At 38.2% G+C, this 23608-nt stretch overlaps 1 protein-coding gene across 1 annotated transcript in view; it reads right to left on the bottom strand.

Annotated features, from left to right (window-relative positions):
• SLC7A11 (solute carrier family 7 member 11) overlaps positions 1-23608 on the bottom strand; it is a 363535-nt gene that overhangs the window by 45860 nt on the left and 294067 nt on the right. Inside the window, exons 10-11 of the mRNA XM_040418452.1 lie at positions 12735-12884; positions 11040-11217 (exon numbers count right to left, since the gene is read on the bottom strand). Coding sequence (XP_040274386.1) covers positions 11040-11217; positions 12735-12884 — 328 coding nt within the window. The remainder of the gene's footprint in view (positions 1-11039; positions 11218-12734; positions 12885-23608) is intronic.

Below are 23608 nucleotides of genomic sequence, written 5' to 3' on the forward strand. Positions count from 1 at the left end.
TGAAAGCAGGTATATTGCACCCCTCAATTAGTATTTTGTGGAAGCCGGTGTATCGCAGGCCTCAATCTGTATTTTGTGGAAGCAGGTATATCAAACCCCTTAATCAGTATTTTGTGGAAGCAGGTATATTGCTGCACTCAACCAGTATTTTGTGGAAACAGTTATATAGAACGCCTTAATCAATATTTGATGGAAGCAGCTATATCACACCCCTCAATCAGTATTTGTGGAATCCGGTGAATCACAGGCCTCAATCAATATTTGGTGAAAGCAAGTATATCGCACCCGTCAATCAGTATTTTGTGGAAGCAGGTATATCGCACCTCTCAATAAGTTTTTTTGGGGCAACAGGTATATCACACCCGTTGCAAATAGTTATTCCAATAACGCTTGTCCCTCTATATACCTGCGGTATCGCAGCAGAACCGTACACAACTGCTGCACAATACAAATGCACTATAATATACTTTCTATGTTTGAAAGTATACTATAGGTATATCACACCCCTCAATCAGATTTTTTGGGGGGCAACAGGTATATCACACCAGTTGCAATTAGTTATTCCAATAGCGTTTGTCCCTCTATATAGCTGTGGTATCGCAGCAGAACCGCACACAACTGCTGCACAATCCAAATGTACTATAATATACTTTCTATGTAAGAAAGTATATTATAAGTATATCACACCCCTCAGTATATGTCACAGCTATCGATAGCACACCTTAAAAGGACTTTTGTGGCCCTATTAGCTACTGTTTAGTGTCCCTAACAGCCTGTCCCTGCTCCACAAAGCAACTTCTCCCTACTCTGGCAAAACACAGAATGTTAAATGGCTGCCAGATCTGAAATGTCTCAATTGGCTGTCCTGTCCCACCTGATGGATGTGTCATGGGTCAAAGTTCAGTGCAATGCAAAAGATTATGGCGCATGCGAATATGGCCATATGTTCACAAGTTCGGCGAATCGCGAACTAGCAAAATTCGCAGCGAGACGACCACCGGGCAAACCGCAAGGCCATCTCTAGCGGTAACACCACTCTGGGGTGTTACATATAACCTACACCTTTGCATATCCATATTAATACAGTATCGTCAAAAACTTCTTGCCAAATATTTACTAGAGTCAAGCATTAATGAGAGGTCACAAAACTTTCAATTTGTGGAAACAGGTATATCGCACCCCTCAATCAGTATTTTGTGGAAGCAGGTATATTGCACCCCTCAATCTGTATTTTGTGGAAGCAGGTATATCAAACCCCTTAATCAGTATTTTGTGGAAACAGGTATATAGAACCCCTTAATCAATATTTGGTGGACGCAGCTATATCGCACCCCTCAATCAGTATTTGTGGAAGCCGGTGAATCACAGGCCTCAATCAATATTTGGTGGAAGCAGGTATATCGCACCCCTCAATCAGTATTTTGTGGAAGCAGGTATATAGATCCCTATAATCAGTATTTTGTAGAAGCAGGGATATTGCACCCCTCAATCAGTATTTTGTGGAAGCAAGTATATCAAACCCCTTAATCAGTATTTTGTCAAAGCAGGTATATCGCACCCCTCAATCTTTTTTTGGGCAACAGGTATATCACACCCGTTGCAAATAGTTATTTCAATAACGCTTGTCCCTTTATATAACTGTGATATCGCAGCAGAACCGCACACAACTGCTGAACAATACAAATGCACTATAATATACTTTCTATGTTAGAAAGTATATTATAGGTATATCACACCCCTCAATCAGTTTTTTAGGGGGGCAACAGGTATATCACACCAGTTGCAATTAGTTATTCCAATAGCTTTTGTCCCTCTATATAACTGTGGTATTGCAGCAGAACCGCACACAACTGCTGCACAATACAAATGCACTATAATATACTTTCTATGTTAGAAAGTATATTATAAGTATATCACACCCCTCAGTATATCACACCTCTCGATAGCACACCTATACCAGTCCTTAAAAAGACTTTGTGGCCCTATTAGCTAGCGTTTAGTGGCCCTAACAGCCTGTCCCTGCTCCACAAAGCAACTTCTCCCTACACTGGCAAAACACAGAATGTTAAATGGCTGCCAGATTGGGTTTTGTTATTGGGTGGGGGGGGGGGGGTGTCCATGTGCTGAAACGTCTCAATTGGCTTTCCTGTCCCACCTGATGGATGTGTCATGGGTCAAAGTTCAGCGCAATGCAAAAGATTATGGCGCATGCGAATATCGCCATATGTTCGCATGTTCGGCGAATCGCGAACAAGCAAAATTCGCAGCGAAACGACCACCGGGTGAACCGTAAGGCCAACACCTTTACATATCTATATTAATACAGTATTGTCAAAAACTGCTTGCCAAATAGTTACTAGAGTAAAGCATTAAGAAGAGGTCACAAAACTTGCAGGCGTACAAGTTGATGCTGGGATATAATATATACAGTGATGCATGAAAGTTTGTGAAACGTTCCCAATTTTGTGTATCTCTGTATAAATTTGACCTAAAATTACATAAGAGTTTCAATGTTAAAAGTTCTAAAGTCCTAAAAGTAGATAACCAAATCAAAGACATGAGTAAAAAATATTATATTTGATCAATTATTTATTGAGGAAATTGATCAACTATCACATGTCTGTGACTGGCAAAACTTTGTGAACCTTTAGGATTAGCAGATAATTTGAAAGTGAAGTTAGGTGTTTTCAATTAATGTGATGACAATCGGGTGTGAGTGACCTGTTTTATTAAAGAACAGGGATCTTTTACCGTCTGCTCTTGACAACATGTTTGTGGAAGTGTACAAACAAAGAACATTACTGAGGATCTCAGAAGAAGAGTTGTTGATGCTCATTAACATGAAAAGGTTACAAAACCATCACTAAAGAGATTGGATCCCACCAATCTGCAGTCATATTGTGTACAAGTGGAGTAAATTCAAGACCACTATTACCCTTCCCAGGAATGGCCAACCAACAAAGATCATGCCAAGTGCAAGGTGTGTAATATTAAGCGAGGTCACAAGAAACCCAAGGTAACCTCTAAGTAACTAAATGCTTTTCTCACATTAGCTAATGTTCATGAGTTCACCATCAGGAGAACAACGAAAAACAATGGTTTTCATGGCAGGACTGCAATGAGAAAGCCACTGCTCTCAAAAAATTAACATTGCTGCCTGTATGCAGTTTGCTAAAGATCGCCTAGACAAGCCAAGGCTATTAGAACAGTTTGTGGACGAATGAGAATAAAATAGAATGTGTTGGTTTATATGAGAAGTGTGAGTTTTAGAAGTGCTAAGTTTGGAGAAAGGAAAACACTACATTGCAGCATAAAAACCTCACTCTTTCTGTGAAACATAGTGGTGGTAATATGATGGTTTGTACCTGTTTTGCTGCATCCCGGCAAGGACAGCTTGCCATCATTGATGGAACAATGAATTTTGAACTATAACAGGAAATTCTAGAGGTAAATGTCGGGGAATCTGTCTGTGAGCTGAAACTCAAGAGGGTCACGCAGCAAGACAACAACCCTAAGCACATACAGTAAGCTGTTCTACCAAAGAATTGCTGAAAAATAATTGCTGAAAGTTTAAGTTCTGGAATGGGCAAGTCAAAATCCTGACCCTAATCCAACACTAATGCTGAAGCAAGCAGCTTATGGGAGGTAACCCACTAGCATAATTGAGATGTTTTATACCGAGGAATGGGATAAAATTCCTAAAAGCCGATGTGTAGGACTAATCAGCAAAGGGGATCACACCAGTTACTGAAAGCACAGGTTCATATACTTTTAAAACTCAACACCTTGATATTGGATTATTTTCCTCAATAAATTAATGACCAAGTCTAATATTTTTATTAATTTGCTTGTTATGGTTATCTACTTTTAGGATGTGTGAATATCTGATGTAGTTTATGGTCAAGTTTATGCAGAAATGGAGACAATTCTGAATGATTCACAAACTGTAAACAGTATATGCTGTATACAGTATATTCTGGGGGTACCCATATTTTGCAGATCCGCAGTTTGTGGACCAAAATACAGACATGGCCATGAATTGATTCTAGCAGTTTGTGATTCAGTCCAAACTTCTCAAAAGGTCCAGACAAACCCGTGTTGAGAAAGAGAGAGCACTAAACGCATATCTTACTTGCTAGATGAACATTACATACAGGACTATACAGGACTACATTGTCAGTCAATACAAAGGTTTTTCACTTTATGTAATGACCATTTTCACTTTATGCATTGCTGTATAGGGTTGATTGAAGTGCTGAAAATGTGCTCTTAACTCAAATTTCTTAAAGGATAACTGTCACATTTAGACCCTAATTTCAATTTTCATATATGTAGTTACTAATAACATGATATTCCAGAATCAGTTACTATTAGACCGACTTACCCCATATTTAATAAGATTCAGCCCTTAGCAACCAGTCTGCATAAAACTGCAATTTCATTATTCAGTTAAGATGGCCGCCACTGCCCTCCCCCTGAGGCTAATCCCGCCTGCCCTTCCTAGCCAGTAACAATAGCCCCCCAAAAGTGTCAGTAACCAGAGCCCTCTCCCCCTAAAGGGTTAATCTCCTGCAGCACAAAGGGGTCCTCTTACCACATGTTGCTTTCATTTATACACTGAGCAGATGGCAGATCTCCCTTCCCTGTTGTGCGCTGCTTCAACTCTGCATTCTCCAGCTCTGCTGAGTGAGGGAGCGTCTGCCAAGTGCAGGGACAGGAAGAAGTGCACACAGCACAGGCACTGTTATCAGCTGCTGGGGAGGACCTGGCTTTAATCATTTACTTACAGTCCCCGGCAGTCAGTAATGTGACCTTGCACGCAGCCTGCTTCTGCATCCTCCGTCCTTCAACAGATCGTCTATGCCTAGCAACAGATCGACCATGCCTAGCAACTCTATTTTAAGCACAGGTAAAAGTAGGCAGTACAGGGAACAAAAATGTGGAATTAAGGGGTAATTGAATACACAGTGAAAAGTTGAAATAGGGCCACCAAGGTGATATTAATCACCACAATCCAATACTCAAAAAAAAAAATAATACGACAGTTATCCTTTAACTCATCGCGTTATCTTGAGACAAAAGCCATTGAAAAGCAATTGAAGGTGTTTGCTTAACTCATTTAGTTTAGATAACACGTCTCATAAATCATAAGTGTTAACTCTACTACATTCGTAGGTTATGGCTGTAGGCAGTATGTAGTAGGTACTGAGTAGTCATCTCATTAGATAGTAAATAAGTGAAGACTTTCTTTTTAGACAAAGGAGACAAAATTTTTAGCAAAAAATATTTTTGAGGCTTCGAGTTTCATGATACAGTAATTTATATAAAAAGTTGTAACATTGTCTAGAAGACCTGTCCAAGTTCCTATCCCCATTTCATAGGGTAGAGCATTTAACAAGATTAGTTTCCATTTACTGCAGTGGGAGTTATGGAAACAGATGAGCACTGGCTGATTGGCCGTTTTCATAATTCCTACAGTGGATTATTCCAATTTCACCCATAAAAAACTGAGATAGAGAAACCCTTTTAATATGTTTGTTTATTGAACTACAGCTACACTACTATAATCTTGCATAGTTTAAAATTAGAACTGTCCCAGACTGCCATCTTTAGATACCTCACTTTATTTCTTTCTGGAATTCTGCCACCAGCCATTAGCTTCTATCAAGACTTTCTGCCTTCAGCTACCTAACACATTATGTTCATATAATATTGATATATAGATATGCATCAGATGTTCATGATGTGCAAATAATACATTCACAATGACCAAACTGAGCAAAGTGCTGCTTTTCAAATATGACTCTCCCAGGTCAAAGCCAAAGTTTGGCCAAACTAGTTGAGGAAACTGTTCTTACCAAATTGTCTCATAGTACCAGTGAGGGACCTGGGAAAATAATATCTTGCAGCTGGTAAAAATGAAGGGCTCCTTCAGCTATACCTGGACCTATTAGAGCCTACATGTACAGAAGTGTCTACATTTACCATTGCTCATCTTTGGTTAAAGACTCCAATTTCTCATAAAACAAATTCAACATAATATCACAACATGCTAGTGAAACACTTGACAGACTGCAACTCACAACACAACCACCGGGAGGCTGAACATTGGCATAGGATAGACATCTCTTGACACAATATTGCAATATGTTTTTTCTTTTGTTTTGTTTTTTAAAAGCTAGTCCTCTCTTACTACACTTCTCTGCATACACTGAGCCAAGAAAGGAATAGAAGGAATAACACTTTCTATACTTTTGTGTGTGCGTGTGCACTGTTTAAAGTGTAACATTACATTATTATTGTCCCCTAATAGCAGCCATGATCGGCACCCCCCTGCGCCTTATGGGAGATTGGATAAAGCCTTGGGGGTTTACTGAATGCTTATGTTCTCTCTAATTCAATGTTAATGTAAACATTCAATGTTAGTGGGTCATATTTGAGTTTTCTCTCTAGAAAATGGCCTTTCCCTGAAGTCGATTTCCTTTAGACCATATTCCGTAATGATTTCAAAAAGGTTTACTTCTACGGCTCCTACCCCAGTACAAGTACAATGAAAATATACAGTATTTTCTTCTTTCATGCTTGATAAACTAGGATTTTGTGCTTCTATTAACCTCATTTCTAGCTGATACAGCTTTTGTTTATAAACCCAGACATTAAAATGCAATATAAATGCGTAGGCACAGACATGGGTAACATTCTCTCTTGTCAATTAAGAGCTCTGATCCAATCTATTCTTATATATTCTCTGAAATTAAGAAGATTGTAATCTGTTCTAACCTTGGAACCGAATGGGTTAAATTGTATTGGCCAACATAGTTTGTTCTCGCTAACTCAACTGGGATACGTAACAGTTTACATGTCCTGAGTAGCTGATCAACTCATTTAAAGATTACTGCAGCTATCGGAAAGAATGCTTTGCATTGCAAATGTGCCACTTTCCCTTTTAGCCTGTAATTATGCAGCTGATAATAAATGAGACCTCTCTGGTCATATGCTCCGCTTCATGTATTGATTTAGGACGATTCATGCTTATTTGTAAATGAACCAAATAACTGTGTGCCACACAACCATTTAAATAATTCTTTAGTAAGCCCCAGATAAGGCTGAACATGTACGCAGGGTTTTATGTGACATTCAAGCCACAAAAACAGATTTGCTAGGAAATTATATAGTTGACCTTTCCACAATCAGAAGAATATTAATGTCAGCGGTTCTTGATTCCAAGGGACAATCCTAGTTTATCAAGATTTCTCCAGGGAAAACTTTTTGCCTAGTTTTCAATGCTGACTGACTGCTCAGTAGAGAAGCTCTATTGTTTTACAGAGTAAATGCCATGCTGAAGTCCATTATTATAAAGGGGAACACAAGAAGTATAAAATAATTATGAGTATCTACTGATCTGGATCAATGATGATGATGAAGGCCACTAGGCAAAGATTATCCTATACCATACTGTGCTTGTTCCAGCTCCCTACATAAGCATCAGAATTTAGGTTCCCATTATTATGCATTATTTCTATTCCTGCCCTTCTTTGTTACATGTTGGCAGCTTATACAATATATTGGCAGCAGATGGCTGAAACTCCAATGTTTGTTGTTGGGAGTATCTTCGAGAATTTGCGAATATTTAGAATATAATTATATATATTTGTAATTTAGAATATTCTAGTTTATTTTAATCAGTAACCTCCCTGCTTCTTGCTTGTGGGCCAATGAGAAGGCTGGAATGTCCTTGTCTGAGCTTAGCAACATCCCTAGCAACCAATAGGAAAGTTGCCTACCCCTTATTATATAAGAACCTCCCCAGCAGCCATTTTCTACAGTTTTTTTTTAAAGTTCTGAGAGAGACAGCAGTGTCATTGCTGTGCTCTGTGCTTTCCACACTACATTAGATAGATAGTTAGTTAGTTAGTTAGTTAGTGGGAGATAGTCAGTGTAGGTTATATCCTGATATAGTGTAGCTGTTGCAGTGCAGGGTGTTAGGTAGTGTGATAGGTTCTGCTGTCCAAACATACATGCAGACCTGCTAAAATGTGAAGTTTCACATATTGCGGCAAAATATTTGCATCATTAGTGCCGATAACCGCAAAAGCGAATATATTAGAGCGCTCTAACTGCATATAAAGCCATTTTTTTATGTTCTGCCATGCCAACAATTTTCTCCAGTCTCAGGAAACTTCTAGCAGCTTGGAAAATGTAGCAAAAGTCACCCACGCCTGTATTTCGCGCATTAGCTGTAATAACCCTTATTCAGCTGACAGGTATTCCTCCTAACTTCACAATACACAAGTATGTTTGATTTAGATCAGCATGCATGTGTTTTCTATAACAAGAGAGAAGAAAGCTGCTGCCAGACACCTCCGGTGGCAGCTTATCTCCTGCCATAAATTTAAGTTGCCCAGTTCTATCCTCAAGCCTAAGAGTCGGAAGTCCTCATATACATTATCAGCTGACTATAGTTTAACATGTATGGATAGAGACCCTTGGAGATTTAGCATATAGAGGCAAATGCAGATATTATCAGCACTCTAGGTTCTTCAAGCAAAGTGTCAGCGTTTGGATAAGTTATGTGAGTGCAAGGATAATTTGGTGGACTCCAAATAAAGCCATACTGAAAACAAACTATATAAATTCATCACTGGAAAATAAAACTATAACAACTTAATTTATAACTTGTTAAGAACTCAAACTGGCAGACGTGGATGAGCTTAGTTGGCATTAAAATGTGACATTATCTATAGATTTGTTTCTACACGCATGATCCTCATAGCAGGATGGCATCCTTGCACCTAGTGTAGGCCACTGATTGACTTTGCATCCCTTCTAGTCAGCATTTATAGCTTGTAGACTCTACTGAAAATTTTACAATAAAAGTCACCAATTTTAAGCAGTTTTTAGCTGGGTTCCTTGAACCATTGGGATTCATGGCATTGATGGTGTCTGCCATTGTGATGAGCACATTCCTGATTAGACAATGCCATCATTGCCATGGAGCCCAAAGGTTTAAGGAACCTAGCTTAAAACTGTTGACTTCTATTCTAAAATGTGTCCCTGAAATGTATCCAAACCATTAAGGGAAATCTGATGCAACCACACTGGATAAAGGGTCCAATGTTCTGTCTTGCAGTGTATGATTCCGTGCCACGTAGCATCACATTCAGCACTGAGATACCATTCTCCTTATTATATAAATCTGCAGGCAACTCTCTTTAATTACTGCATATGAAAAGAGCACCTCAATCCTTATGTAAGACAAGACACTGTACAGATTCAATGTTTGCTTTATATCTGATGAACTGATACACAGTATCACTAGTCGAAAAGAAAACGTGTAGAATAAAAGGGCTCAAATTAAAATGTGGAAATGGATCATTAACTAATGTGGTTCACTATAGTTGCTACCTGCGTAAGATATATTTTCATGCTGCAAAACCTACATTCAGTGTCTCATATTCAAGTGGTAGGCGTGCGGTTCGAAAAGCATTTCAATGTGTAGGTGGAGGTTACTTATTTAGAGGAAGGGGTACACAGATAATTACAATCCTCTCATACAAGGTGCCACTTTTCTTTTTTAATTTCCCTGAGTGTTATTGCATAAACAAAAAACAATTAAAGCATCATTACAAAAAGCGTAAAGACACTGAAATATACCAATGATGACTTAAAAGCAGTGTAATCTACAGGCAGCGTTATCTAGAGCAGGAGAAGCTGAGCAGTTAGTTTTGTGGGAAAAGATTCAATAAAATATCTGTTCCTTCTGAGCTCAAGATGCCTGATTTGGCTATTAGCATTCCCTGAGTACATGTGTATACATAGCATAGAGACTTAAATGTATAAATTACAAGTTTTGATTTGTATAGCACAGTTATACAGATGGCACTGATCCCATATGAATCAGTGAAAAAATGCCCATAGTAAAGTATATATAGAAGCCAAATGATGGATCTGTACATACACTCATAATAAGTAGGATTGAGCGAACCCGAACTGCAAAGTTCGGGTTCGTACCGAACTTTGGGAGTTCAGGTACCCAGACCCGAACACTGACTTTTTCACTGAAGTTCAGGTTAGGTGTTCGGGTGAATTTATTATTTTCCATTATAACATGGTTATAACGGAAAATAATAGCATTCTTAAGACAGAATGCTAAATAAAATGGCCATTGAGGGGTTAAAAATAATTTTAAAAAAACTCACCACATCCACTTGATCTCATGGTGAGTGTGGTGACCTCATTGCGGGTCCTGCTGAATGAAGATAGAAGGACCTGCGCTCACTACGTGGTCCTTTTGCAGGTCCTTTAACCCCTCAATGGCCATTTTATTTAGCATTCTGTGTTAAGAATGCTATTATTTTCCATTATAACCAGGTTATAACGGAAAATAATAAAGTGAAGTTCGGGTCCGCATTGACTTTAATGGGGTCCGGGTTTGAGTTCAAGTTCGGGTCAAGTTCGGGTCCCGAACCCGAACTTTGACCTGAAGTTCGGCTGAACCCGGCGAACCCGAACTTCCACGGGTTTGCTCATCCCTAATAATAAGGTCATAAATGTCTCAAAAGTAGGAAAATAAGGTCAGGTACTGTAGACATTTACTCTTCATTTAGCAGGCCTCGTCGTTAAGGCATTTACATAATATATATAAAGAGGAGTCTACCCTTACCTTAGGTCTAAAGGACTACAATATCTTATGAAACCAATTCAATACAATATCCCGATATGCAAGCAAAATCCTTGACAGGCTGCAATTCACAAGACAACCACTAGGTGGCCACACATGGACATATATAGGATAGACATCTTATGATACAATATTGCAAAATCATGTTGTTTCCACACACGGGTCTCCTCGTGATACACATATTAGAACATTTTATGCCGCGAGGAAAGGTAAGGAAGGATTATATGGCCTTTATTTTGCAATTTTGCAAACATCAAAGGTTTAAGTTGCTTTTTTTTTAAAACATGAAAATTGTAAGTGTCATTAGCTCCACTTTGTTGTTTAATTCTTATTCATGCTACAACTTGATTAACTTTACCTGAAAATTTTTGGAACCATCTTGGCTTCTTGTCCCAGATGACAAACAGGTAGTAAGCAGGAACACCAGTCAAGGTAATGGCAAAACCGATACCTGTGTTTATGGGGTCTGAGTATAGTGATAAAGTGACCATAAACAAACAGGTGAAGGAAAATAATGCTGGTATAAAGATTGGCACCTGGAAAGAGCAATAACAAAGATATAAATATAAAATTACCTGTACATTGCAAGTACTGTATATGATGGCCTTCTATATGCACAATTACATTTAGCATATCTTAAAATGTATTACCACTTATGTATGGGGCATAATAGGGGAGATTTATCACACTAGTGTAAAGTAAAACTGCCATAGTTGCTCATAGCAACCAATCAGATTTCACCTTTCATTTTTGACAGCTCCTTTGGAAGATTAAAGGTGTAATCTGATTGGTTGTTTTGGGCAACTAAGCCAGTTCTACTTTACACCTGTTTGATGAATCTCCCCAAATGGGTCTCATTTATGATCCATCAGCCATTTTTTCTTCTTTGTCAATACATGAGGCCATAAAAAATTTACAGACTGGGGTGCCTTAGGCCCACCAGTAAAATTAATTCTGGGGGGACCACTGTACAACTACATGCAAATATTTTCTGTCCTCCATTTGCAAATCCCTAACTGTACTAGCACACATTTATTTTCTTTAGTAGCCCGCTGTTTAGCTTGTTCTCAAAACTGCTCTGGACACCACGTCTGTGCACCTACAAGCTATCTCCGCTACCCGATGCATTTACAATAATAAACTGGGTAGGTAAAAAGTCTACCCTGTTGCTTATATGGACACACAGGCAGTTAAGATGTTGTACAGTTATTATGTGTATGCAGTACAGTCTGTGTACTGTGCCATGTGCCACTTGTGCAAGGGTTGGGGGGCTAGGATCCTATCCTTGCTCAGGGGCCCAACAGGGGATTCACCTCTTCCCTTGTGGGAAAGTCCGAGCCTGCATAAAAATAGAGCTTTTGAGGCTTTCAAATTATGTTGACAATTGTATTCACATACTACTTTATCTGCACTCCCAACCATGTTATAAGCTTTTTTTTTACGGTCACGTCATAGGCAACTAACAAGAATGAAAATCATGCCATTAACAAGCCTGAAAAGCACATAAAATAAAGTGTAGTGTGAGTTGGAAGCTAACGCCAAGTAAATATAATTCAAAATAATTCTAGCATAAATAAGCATGGTTTCTGGTAAACTAAGGTGGCATGCTTTTGAAATATTAGCTGAGGGTATCATCATTCAAAAGCACGATTTGAAACACGGACATACCACAACTAAAACTTACAAGAGAATATGCTAATATGGTACTTTCAACCATCTTACGCTAGAACATTTTATGACCCAGCAACGGGCATAAATCATTAAAAAAAATATAAAATATTCATAAATAAAGCCTACTGCTCCTTACTTATAAAAAAGTATAAAAAAAAATATTCTGTTTATTTTAAAGTCAGAACCAAACACTCTATGATACAACAACAAACTTTACAGAGCCGTTTCCTAGGAGCGGTTAGCCATGTTGTCTATGGCAGTTCCAAATACAGAAGCTGTATATTAGTTGGTGATACACAATCGTCTTCAATAACCCCTGACACTGAAGGCTTCTGTGCGGCGTATCAAGATTAATGTCAGTCAGACGCAGAGGTGAGTGTACCTTGAAAGGGCGATGCATCTCAGGTCGTTTGTATCGTAGATAAATGAGTCCAACGACAACCAGACCAATAAACAGCCACCGAGCAAAGCTGAGGAAATTCAGGAGGCTGTAGATATCCCCAGTGAACAGCATCACCATTGTTAGTGGATACTGCAAAAGAAGAGGTTATTTTTACAGAATCAATACGCTCTAGTAGAAAGATTATCCACATCCATGCATTTATAAAAATGTGTATCTAGAAATCAGCCTTGGCTGATAACCAGCATGTTCCCCCTTAGTTATTATCTTAGGATAACATTTACTGATTAACACAAAATGTGAACTTGCCTGGAAAAATCTGTTGTTGCCAAATGAAAGATGTGTTTTGATCATCTTTCTCCATCTGTATTTGCAAGTCAAAACCCATATCTGGTCCAAAACATATGGAAAAAACTAGAATGGAAATACAGCATTTTCTTCTCTTTCATGTTTTTAAAGCAGTCTATGGACCACCATGCTATCGTGTGATAGTGGCCTTAGGCTGTGTTCAGACACTACAGATTATGGGGCTCATTTATCAAACTAGTGTGCTGGCTTTGGAAAAATGAAAGGAGGAATCTGATTGGTTGCTATGGGCAACTAAGTCAGTTCTTCTTTACACCAGTTTGATCAATGACCCCCTATATGGGCAGATCCGCTCTTTCTTTAATTAGAAGCATGCTGTTCACCACTTAGCTTCTCCGTGTTTCTGGAAAACTGAATCTGTTTGTTAATTGGCTACCAATTGGTAACTAAATTATGTAAACATTAAGTTCATTGACACTGGGTCTTTCTACGACATGGCATAAAAGTGCTTACTTGCTGCCAAATAAAAAGGCTCTCAGAGAGTACTTTTGGGTAGTGTACCTTAGGACCCTTTCACACGGGCGAGTATTCCGCTGTGCACACGAGCGGTGATTTTCACACATCACTTGTGCGTTGCGTGAAAATTGCAGCATGCTTCTCTTTGTGCATTTTTCACGTAACGCAAGCCCCATAGAAATGAATGGGGCTGCGTGAAAATCGCAAGCAAGTGCGGATGCGGTGCGATTTTCACGCACGGTTGCTAGGAGACAATCGGGATGGAGACCCGATCTTTATTATTTTCCCTTATAACATGGTTATAAGGGAAAATAATAGCATTCTGCGCAGAAAAATAATAGCATTCTGCGCAGAAAAATTGTGCATGTTCCCGCAACGCACCCGGTGCGGGTGCGTTGCGGGAACATGCACAATTTTTCTGCGCGAGTGCAAAACATTGTAATGCGTTTTGCACGCGCGTGAGAAAAATCGTCATGTTTGGTACCCGAACTTCTTCACAGAAGTTCGGGCTTGGGATCGGTGTTCTGTAGATTGTATTATTTTCCCTTATACATGGTATCCATAAGTTGCCTGGAAAAGGATGGGGGGAGGGGGGTTGATAAAGCACTCCTCTCATAACTTTTTGTCCACTGTATTATTTTTTAGCTGATATTAGACAAACTTTGCTATTATTATACTGATATTAGACAAACTTCAGAATATATATTTTTGCCATTTGGACTAATTCTTGTCCCTATAACATGCTGCTCTTTATCAAGACTATATTGTATGGTAGCAGATATGTCAAATAAGGCATGTCTAGCAGTCAGCGATCTCTCACCATAAGGCCTCTTTCACACGGGCATTGCGGGAAAAGGTGCTTTTCCCGCAATGCCCGTGTGAAAGAGGCCTTATGGTGAGAGATCGCTGACTGCTAGACATGCCTTATTTGACATATCTGCTACCATACAATATAGTCTTGATAAAGAGCAGCATGTTATAGGGACAAGAATTAGTCCAAATGGCAAAAATATATATTCTGAAGTTTGTCTAATATCAGTATAATAATAGCAAAGTTTGTCTAATATCAGCTAAAAAATAATACAGTGGACAAAAAGTTATGAGAGGAGTGCTTTATCAACCCCCCTCCCCCCATCCTTTTCCAGGCAACTTATGGATACCATGTATCTGGACTAGTACAGCAGACCTGTCCTATAATGCAGCACTTGAACAGGACATATCTACTTTATATTCCCCCGAATTCCACTTATTCTGAAGAATAAAGAGGAATTGAAATAGTGTTTGCCAAATGTAAATCAATTTTATGTGAAGCTAATAGAGTCTGCGGTGGATTATGATATAACTAAAGACTTTTACAATGTGTTTTACAATTCATGGAGCTGAAAAGTTGATGTTCATTTTTTCCCAATTTGTTGTAACTAGTGGTTAGTAACAGGAAATAGTTAACAAGCAAGATGTTGTAGTTTTCATTAGCATCATACTCAAGGACTACTAAGGAGTATAACGATACTCCAGTAGCATCATACTCCAGTCCTACTGAGGAGGGGCAGCAGGATGATTATGATGGACCCTCAATCCAATGCTATATTGTTCCTATAACTGTATTTCAGAATCAATCATTTTAAGATATAGAACTAAACCTGGAAGGGAAGCTTATGTATAGATGTAGCAGTGTTGAATTTGCTATTTAATGGTTTATTTGTGCACCTTGGCAAGTCTCAGTTCATTTTGGGGCTTACTTCTTAGGTCACAAGTCTAATTGAAAACTATTGTCTGTTCTTAAGACCAGCTAGTAGAATTTTAGTAAAAAGACACAGAAAAACACATAATAGCTATAAAAAATACAATGTATTTACAACGCTACTAAATGCTTGTGTGCATATATTAAATTGGGGAATTACATGTTATGGGGACTTTGAAGAATTACTTGTGGTCGTATTGTAGACCACAGATTGCACATGATGCTATCATGATGATTTGTGTCAAATGACAAGCCATCCTCTAATGATTGCCTTCAAGATTTCATCCAATACATTAAGCTGATGTCGCAGAGCTGTTGTCAGTTGATCACCTACTGCTATGTTTGTGTCACATATTAGATTGGGAACATTTATGGATGGATTCTATGTTACTATTATTAGCCTGTAATATATTCATCATTTGTTTGTTAGCCAATTTGTAAAAGTAACATATAGGTTAATGAAGGATCACAGGCTGGGCAGACATTAAGTTTTATCTATTTGATCAATAGCAAGCAGTGATCCAATCTAGTGCATTAGCCTGTCTGTGCTCGGGCAGAGATAGCCTTAAAACCTGACCTTTCCTGGTCCCAGAGTAGTGAAGATGAGAAGCACTCAGCTCTGGAAATAAAACCTGTCCAGATACTATAATAACAATGAAAGATGAGAAGCAATATATATATCTGTACACAGGCCAGCAGAGACATGCAGCTGTTCATTCAGCACCACACCACTATGCAATCATGTTCATGATAGATCAACCATGGCAATTTCTTATATGGAAACCTGTAGACAGCTCAAAATGAAGAATTTTCCCAAATTAAACGATCTACAAAATACAGTCCAAAATCCCAGTCTTCCATGAAGGAGACATAGATAGACAGACAAACAGGTAGATAGATAAGAGATAGATAGATAAATAGATAGATAGATAGATAGATAGATAGATAGATAGATAGATAGATAGATAGATAGATAGACAAACAGGTAGATAGATAGATAGATAGATAGATAGATAGATAGATAGATAGATAGATAGATAGATAGATAGATAGATAGATACTGTAGATAGACAGACAAACAGGTAGATAGATAGATAGATAGATAGATAGATAGATAGATAGATAGATAGATAGATAGATAGATAGATAGACAAACAGGTAGATAGATAGATAGATAGATAGATAGATAGATAGATAGATAGATAGATAGATAGATAGATAGATAGATAAGAGATAGAGAGATAGATAGATAGATAAGAGATAGATAGATAGATAGATAGATAGATAGATAGATAGATAGACAGATTAGATAGTTAATAGAACATATAGAGATAGATAGATAGATAGATAGATAGATAATAGGAGATAGATAGATAGATAGATAGATAGATAGATGATAGATAGGTAGATAGATAGATAAATAGATAGATAGATATATGATAGATAGATAGATAGATAAGATATATAGATTAGATAGTTAATAGAACATATAGAGATAGATAGATATAGAAGATAGATAGATAGATAGATAGATAGATAGATAGATAGATAGATAGATAGATAGATAGATAGATACTAGAGTGATTGATATTAAAGAGATTAAAGATACATTTCTTCTGGAAATATATTTATTAATAATGATCTTATTGTTCCACTTGTACAGTAAATGTGGCATGTCTCTACATGCTCTGACAGTGCTCCAGCACTATCAATAGGATCATACTCACAGAGACTATCAGCAAGGGGAACAGTAAGGGCTCATTCACACAACCATATGAATGAGTTCTCATCCATTCTGCAATTTTGCGGAATGGGCGCAGGCCTATTCATTTGAATGGGCAAAAAATATAGAGCATGTCCTATTGTTGTCCGCAATCGCAGACAAGAATAGGCATTTTCTATATAGCGCCGTCCATGTGCGCGCCACAAAATACGGAACACACACGGCCGGTATCCATGTTTTGCGGATTGCAAAGCACGTCTTGGTCATGTGAATGAGCCCTAAAGGAGGATATACAGGTACAGATTCTCTGATTATCGGGAATGAACACTTGTTCCCATCAATCTGCCCCTGTAAAGGTGCCATCAATCACCTGATCGAGTTAAACGTTTGTTCATCAGGTGATCCTGTCATTCGTGCAGACACCTAAATTATTGTTTTTGGGCAGTAGGTCCTGCTGTCTAAACTGGGATCTGCTGCCCAGAAACAATGATTCTGTATGAGGATGAGGGATGGCAATAGCGATCAATCATCCTCATACAGTGTAAATCCAGTGCTTCGCCCCCACTGAACGAGCAGCACACTGTTGGGAAGGAATGCTTCCTTCGCGACAATCTGCTGCTCATTGCACCATGTAAATGCAGCTTAACACTCAGTTGTCAAGTAATCCATATACCGGTATTTACAGGAAGCATAGCAGTGGAATGGCACAATATAAAATTCTAATAAAAGATACTCCCATATTGGTATTTTATGAGGAAATATGAGTATTTGCTAAATCAGACAAGTCAAGGTGCTGACATATCCTCTGATTGCATAAACATGGGAATATGGGAAAGACATGCAAATAGTGTTCCAGCTGAAAAACAAGGCAGATTCTGCTAATTTGCATGTCTTTTCCATATGCCCATGTTTATGTAAGTGAGTTTACATGACAAAAAATTATAGAAAGGTTATTTAATATAAATGTTAGGACAATTAGAAAACTGAACATTTTCATGCAGCCCTCCTAAGCAGTGAGAGAAGAGAGCTGGCATCCCAAAAAAATAATTTCAATTTTTGTCACCCTAATGATAATGATCTAGGTGCGCAGGTCCCCCCAAACCATCCAACAAAAGTCAAGCAACTTTGAAGCTCACTGGCTCTCAAGTCTGTGTGAATAGAGAGCTGGTCTTGAATTTCTCATAGTGCACAAGGCTGCCATTGTAAGGTATGCTGACTGTTATCTGTCTCATGGATAGGTTGTTGGCTTGCACATACCCAACTTTTGGCATATAGCCTTTGTGTGATTGTTTGTTATAGGATAACTTGGTCATAATTGACCACAGCATCTGAGATGCTAAATGTCTGCGATTGGCATTATCGACAATCATAGACTTTAAGAGGACCTTTCATCAGTTTTGGCATAGGCTAATTATGGTGTTACCTCGTAGGGCGGCCCCCACTGATGCCATGGGTGCTCTTTTTTTTTTCAAACCCCCCCTCACCGTTCGTCCGCTGTGGTCCCCCGATATTTTGGCGCGCTGTATTGTAATGAGCTGTAACTTCGCAAGATTCCTTATCCCTGGCTGTGAGAGGTCCGCTCTGATTGGATCGTGCTCACAGCCAGGGAGAAGGAGACGACCACAGCAGAAGACTGCGTCTCTGCCCCGTTGCGAAGTTACAGCTCTTTACAATACAGCGCCAAAATAACGGGAGACCACAGCGGACGAATGGGGGGGTTTGAAAAAATATATACACCCATGGCATCAGTGGGGGCCTCCCTGATGAAAGGTCCTCTCTAGCCTTGAGTGTCTTTAATGGAAACAGCAGAAACCCAGCGGATCATGCTCTGTTCCAGAATGGGCGCCACCTAAAGTGCTAACATCTCCCATACATGTATGGCAGGTGTCCTGAAGAGGTTAAATGGATATTGGTTGTTCAAACAAAATAAGGCAATCCTGTGGCATCAATATTAAAACAATACTCACAACATGGACTTATATTAGGAGATATATATTAAATATGATATATTAGTAGTATATATGCAGCAGATACATACTTTTATTGTAGATTATATATTATATGTAAGGCAGTGCAGCTGTTTCAAATGTTGTTGTTGCTTTCATCAAAACACTTGTGCCTTTGACAACTCAAGGTCAAAACTATAACAATTTGGAGAACCAACACTGTCATTTTTCCCAAACTGTTTTAAAACTACAGAAAAAGTCTAATCCACAGATTTTCTCATTTCAAGGTAGACTTATGGGTATATGTGCGTACACTGCACACTCAATAGGCTTAGCTTGTCTCCTGATAGCATGTACTTCAGATGTGCCTTAATCCATCCTCAAGGAATGCATGAATTATTTCTTATATATGAAGCAGGTTATTAAATGGTTATGTGATTGTCACTCTGGATTTGACAGCGCTGTAATGTAGATCACACTTGTTATTTTTTAACACTTGAAGCAAAGCTGAATAAAAATTCCATTGCTCTATAAAAGCACTCCTGGAGAGGAGATGGAGTGCTAACCCTCATCTTGTCCTACACCATCCTATTTGATATGATGTTGTCTTTTGCAAACATTTACTGAATTTCATGATCTTTGTTGTGAAGTAAAATATGAGCTCAACTGTTTCTTCCATCATACTGAATTATTATTATTACTATTTTTTTAAATTACTTAGCATTTTGCTTATCTTTGTTACCAAATGTGAAAATTGACTGTGTAAAAATAGACACGAGATGCAATACACATATTACATAAGTACATGGCCTTCTATATATCTTGCTACAGTAAATATTTATAGCAATATTTTGTTATAGAGATGATCCTATAGGTATTCGAGTGCAAATGCTTTGGGCATCTTGTAGAAATTAGGGTTTTATTACTTGCATCATTTAAAGTGCCTTCATCGATTTTCTTTCTTAATAAACATTAAGAGGAATGTATAACAATCTGATATCTTCCTTTTTCAAATTTTCTGTACATAAGGCCCAAATATGGACTATAGGCAAAATACACACGAGATGTTCTTTGATGTCTATGGGAGAGTTTTCTAGATATACCTTGTGACCTGTGTCAAGGGAAGAGTGCAACTATCACCTATTATGAATGGTGAAATCATGTGTTGAAAGAAATCTGCCATCAAAAATGTTTTCTGCCAGTTAAAACTAGATAGCAAAACATCTCCTTTTTTTTTCGAATCTGTTTTTATTTTCTGATTGCAGATTTTGTTTTTATTCTATTTTTCTGAAAGTTATTATGGAAGCTGCCATCTTGCCTGAGCTGTTCTTAACAACGTTTACAAAGCATTAAAAAAATTGCTTTACGGCAGCCACATGGTCAGGAGGGGATTCACTGATTCCTATGGGAGAGTTTTCGAGGCATGCTCTGTGCCCTGTGCAGAGGTCATTGTACATGGAAAGAATAGATAAGCTCTGACAATCAGCAATTATAAATGGTGGATCCTGTCTAATCTATACACAGAGGTGATATCTCCTTGTTAGTGTTGGTCGAGCACCAAAGCGCTCGCGTGCTCTGGTAGAACACTTCCCAATGCACAATGGAAGTCCCCGAGCATTAAACCAGGCACCCCCTGATCTGAAGAGGACTTTAGTTCATCTTAGGAGTCCCTCTCTTACTCAATATATAGCTATATCCATATATGGAGTCAATGCTAGATGACACCCCAGTGTATTTAAATCTGATTTAGCCTCTATTTCTGCAAAGTTTCTGGTGGGATTCAAACTCACAACTTTCTACATTACAGCCAAGAATCTTAACCACTACACTATAGAGCTGCATGGCCAGTTACTTTAAAAATAGGAGACTTCTGCTGTACAGATGAAACTCCAAAAATTAGAATATTGTGCAAAAGTCCATTATTTCAGTAATGCAAATTAAAAGGAATTGCATTAATGCAGCTTAAAATTAGAATTTTGTGAACAGGTTCACTATTCTAGGCTCAAAGTGTCACACTCTAGTCAGCTAGTTAATCAATACCCCTTAAAATTGTGACTTTGGGGTTTCATAAGCTGTAAGCCATAATCATCCAAATTATAACAAATAAAGGCTTGAAATATCTCGCTTTGCATGTAATGAGTCTATCTCATATATTAGTTTCACCTTTTAAGTTGCATTTCTGAAATAAATTAACTTTGCCCGATATTCTCATTTTTCGAGTTTCACCTGTATAGGAATACTTACTAGTAGTAATATTCCTATACAGCAGATATTTTTTTAAGTAACAGGTCATGCAGTTCTATAGTGTAGTGGTTAACTTTCTGGGCTGTAATGTAGAAGGTTGTGAGTTCGAATCCTGTAAGAAACTTTTCAGAAATAGAGGCTAAATTTAATTTAAACATATATATTTTTTTAGCCATAACATAGTTACATATATTATTATATATTTAGAATTTATAATATATTATAATATATGTAAATGTATTATGGCTAAAACATCAGTACTAGTTTCCCACATATTATGCATTCATATATGTCATAAGAATGATTATATGCAGTCAGGTCCCTAAATATTGTAAATTTTTTTGGCTCTATACACCACCACAATGGATGTGAAATAAAAAAAACAAGATGTGCTTTAACTGCAGACTGTCAGCTTTAATTTGAGGGTATTTACACTCAAAACAGGTGAACGGTGTAGGAATTACAACAGTTTGCATATGTGCCTCCCACTTGTTAAGGGACCAAAAGTAATGGGACAATTGGCTTCTCAGCTGTTCCATAGATAGGTGTGTGTTATTCCCTCATTATCCCAATTACAATGAGCAGATAAAAGGTCCAGAGTTCATTTCAAGTGTGCTATTTGCATTTGGAATCTGTTGCTGTCAACTCTCAAGATGAGATCCAGAGAGTTGTCACTATCAGTGAAGCAAGCCATCATTAGGCTGAAAAATAAAAAAAAAACATCAGAGAGATAGCAACAACCTTAGGCGTGGCCAAAGGTGAGCTCAGCAACACCAAAAGACCTGAAAGACCACGGAAAACAACTGTGGTGGATGACCGAATAATTCGTTCCCTGGTGAAGAAAACACCCTTCACAATAGTTGGCCAGATCAAGAACACTCTCCAGGAGGTAGGTGTATGTGTTTCAAAGTCAACAATCAAGAGAAGACTACACCAGAGTGAATACAGAGGGTTCACCGCAAGATGTAAACCATTGGTGAGCCTCAAAAACAGGAAGGCCAGATTAGAGTTTGCCAAACGACATCTAAAAAAGCCTTCACAATTCTGGAACAACATCCTATGGACAGATGAGACCAAGATCAACTTGTACCTGAGTGATGGGAAGAGAAGAGTATAAAGAATAAAAGGAACTGCTCATGATCCTAAGCATACCACCTCATCAATGAAGCATGGTGGTGGTGGTGTCATGGTGTGGGCATGTATGGCTGCCAATGGAACTGGTTCTCTTGTATTTATTGATGATGTGACTGCTGACAAAAGCAGCAGGATGAATTCTGAAGTGTTTCGTGCAATATTATCTGCTCATATTCAGCCAAATGCTTCAGAACTCCTTGGACGGCACTTCACAGTGCAGATGGACAATGACCCAAAGCATACTGCAAAAGCAACCAAAGAGTTTTTAAAGGGAAAGAAGTGGAATGCTATGCAATGGCCAAGTCAATCACCTGACCTGAATCCGACTGAGCATGCATTTCACTTGCTGAAGACAAAACTGAAGGGAAAATGCCCCAAGAACAAGCAGGTACTGAAGACAGTTGCAGTAGAGGTCTGGCAGAGCATCACCAGAGATGAAACCCAGCGTCTGGTGATGTCTATGCGTTCCAGACTTCAGGCTGTAATTGACTGCAAAGGATTTGCAACCAAGTATAAAAAAGTGAAAGTTTGATTTATGATTATTATTGTGTCCCATTACTTTTGGTTCCTTAACAAGTGGGAGGCACAGATGCAAACTGCTGTAATTCCTACACCGTTCACCTGATTTGGATGTAAATACCCTCAAATTAAAGCTGACAGTCTGCAGTTAAAGCACATCTTGTTTGTTTCATTTCAAATCCATTGTGGTGGTGTATAGAGCCAAATATGTTAGAATTGTGTCGATGTTCCAATATTTACATACCTGACTGTTAACCACTACACTATAGAGCTGCAAGGGCAGTTGCTTAAAAAAAAAAAAGAAAGTCGATTTCTGTTATATAGGACATATAGACATATATATATATATATATATATATATATATATATATATATATATATATATATATATATATATATATATATATATATATATATATAATTATTTTTTTTTTTTAAGTAACTGGCCATGTAGCTCTATTGTGTAATGGTTAACATTCTTGGCTGTAATGTAGAAGGTTGTGAGTTTGAACCCTGCCAGAAACTTTTCAGAAATAGAGGCTAAATTAGATTTAAATACACTGACTCGAGCACACGCGATATTCGGCCGAGCATGCTTGCCCAATAGTACTCATTATCGTTATAGGCAGGATTAGAATGAGTTAACTGCAGTTAACTGATCTGTACAAACCAAGAAGTGGCGCCAATTATTAGACACAGTGGCCAGTTCAAAAACTGCAGGATTTTT

This window comes from Bufo bufo, chromosome 2, assembly GCF_905171765.1.
Source record: "Bufo bufo chromosome 2, aBufBuf1.1, whole genome shotgun sequence".
Lineage (NCBI taxonomy): Eukaryota > Metazoa > Chordata > Amphibia > Anura > Bufonidae > Bufo > Bufo bufo.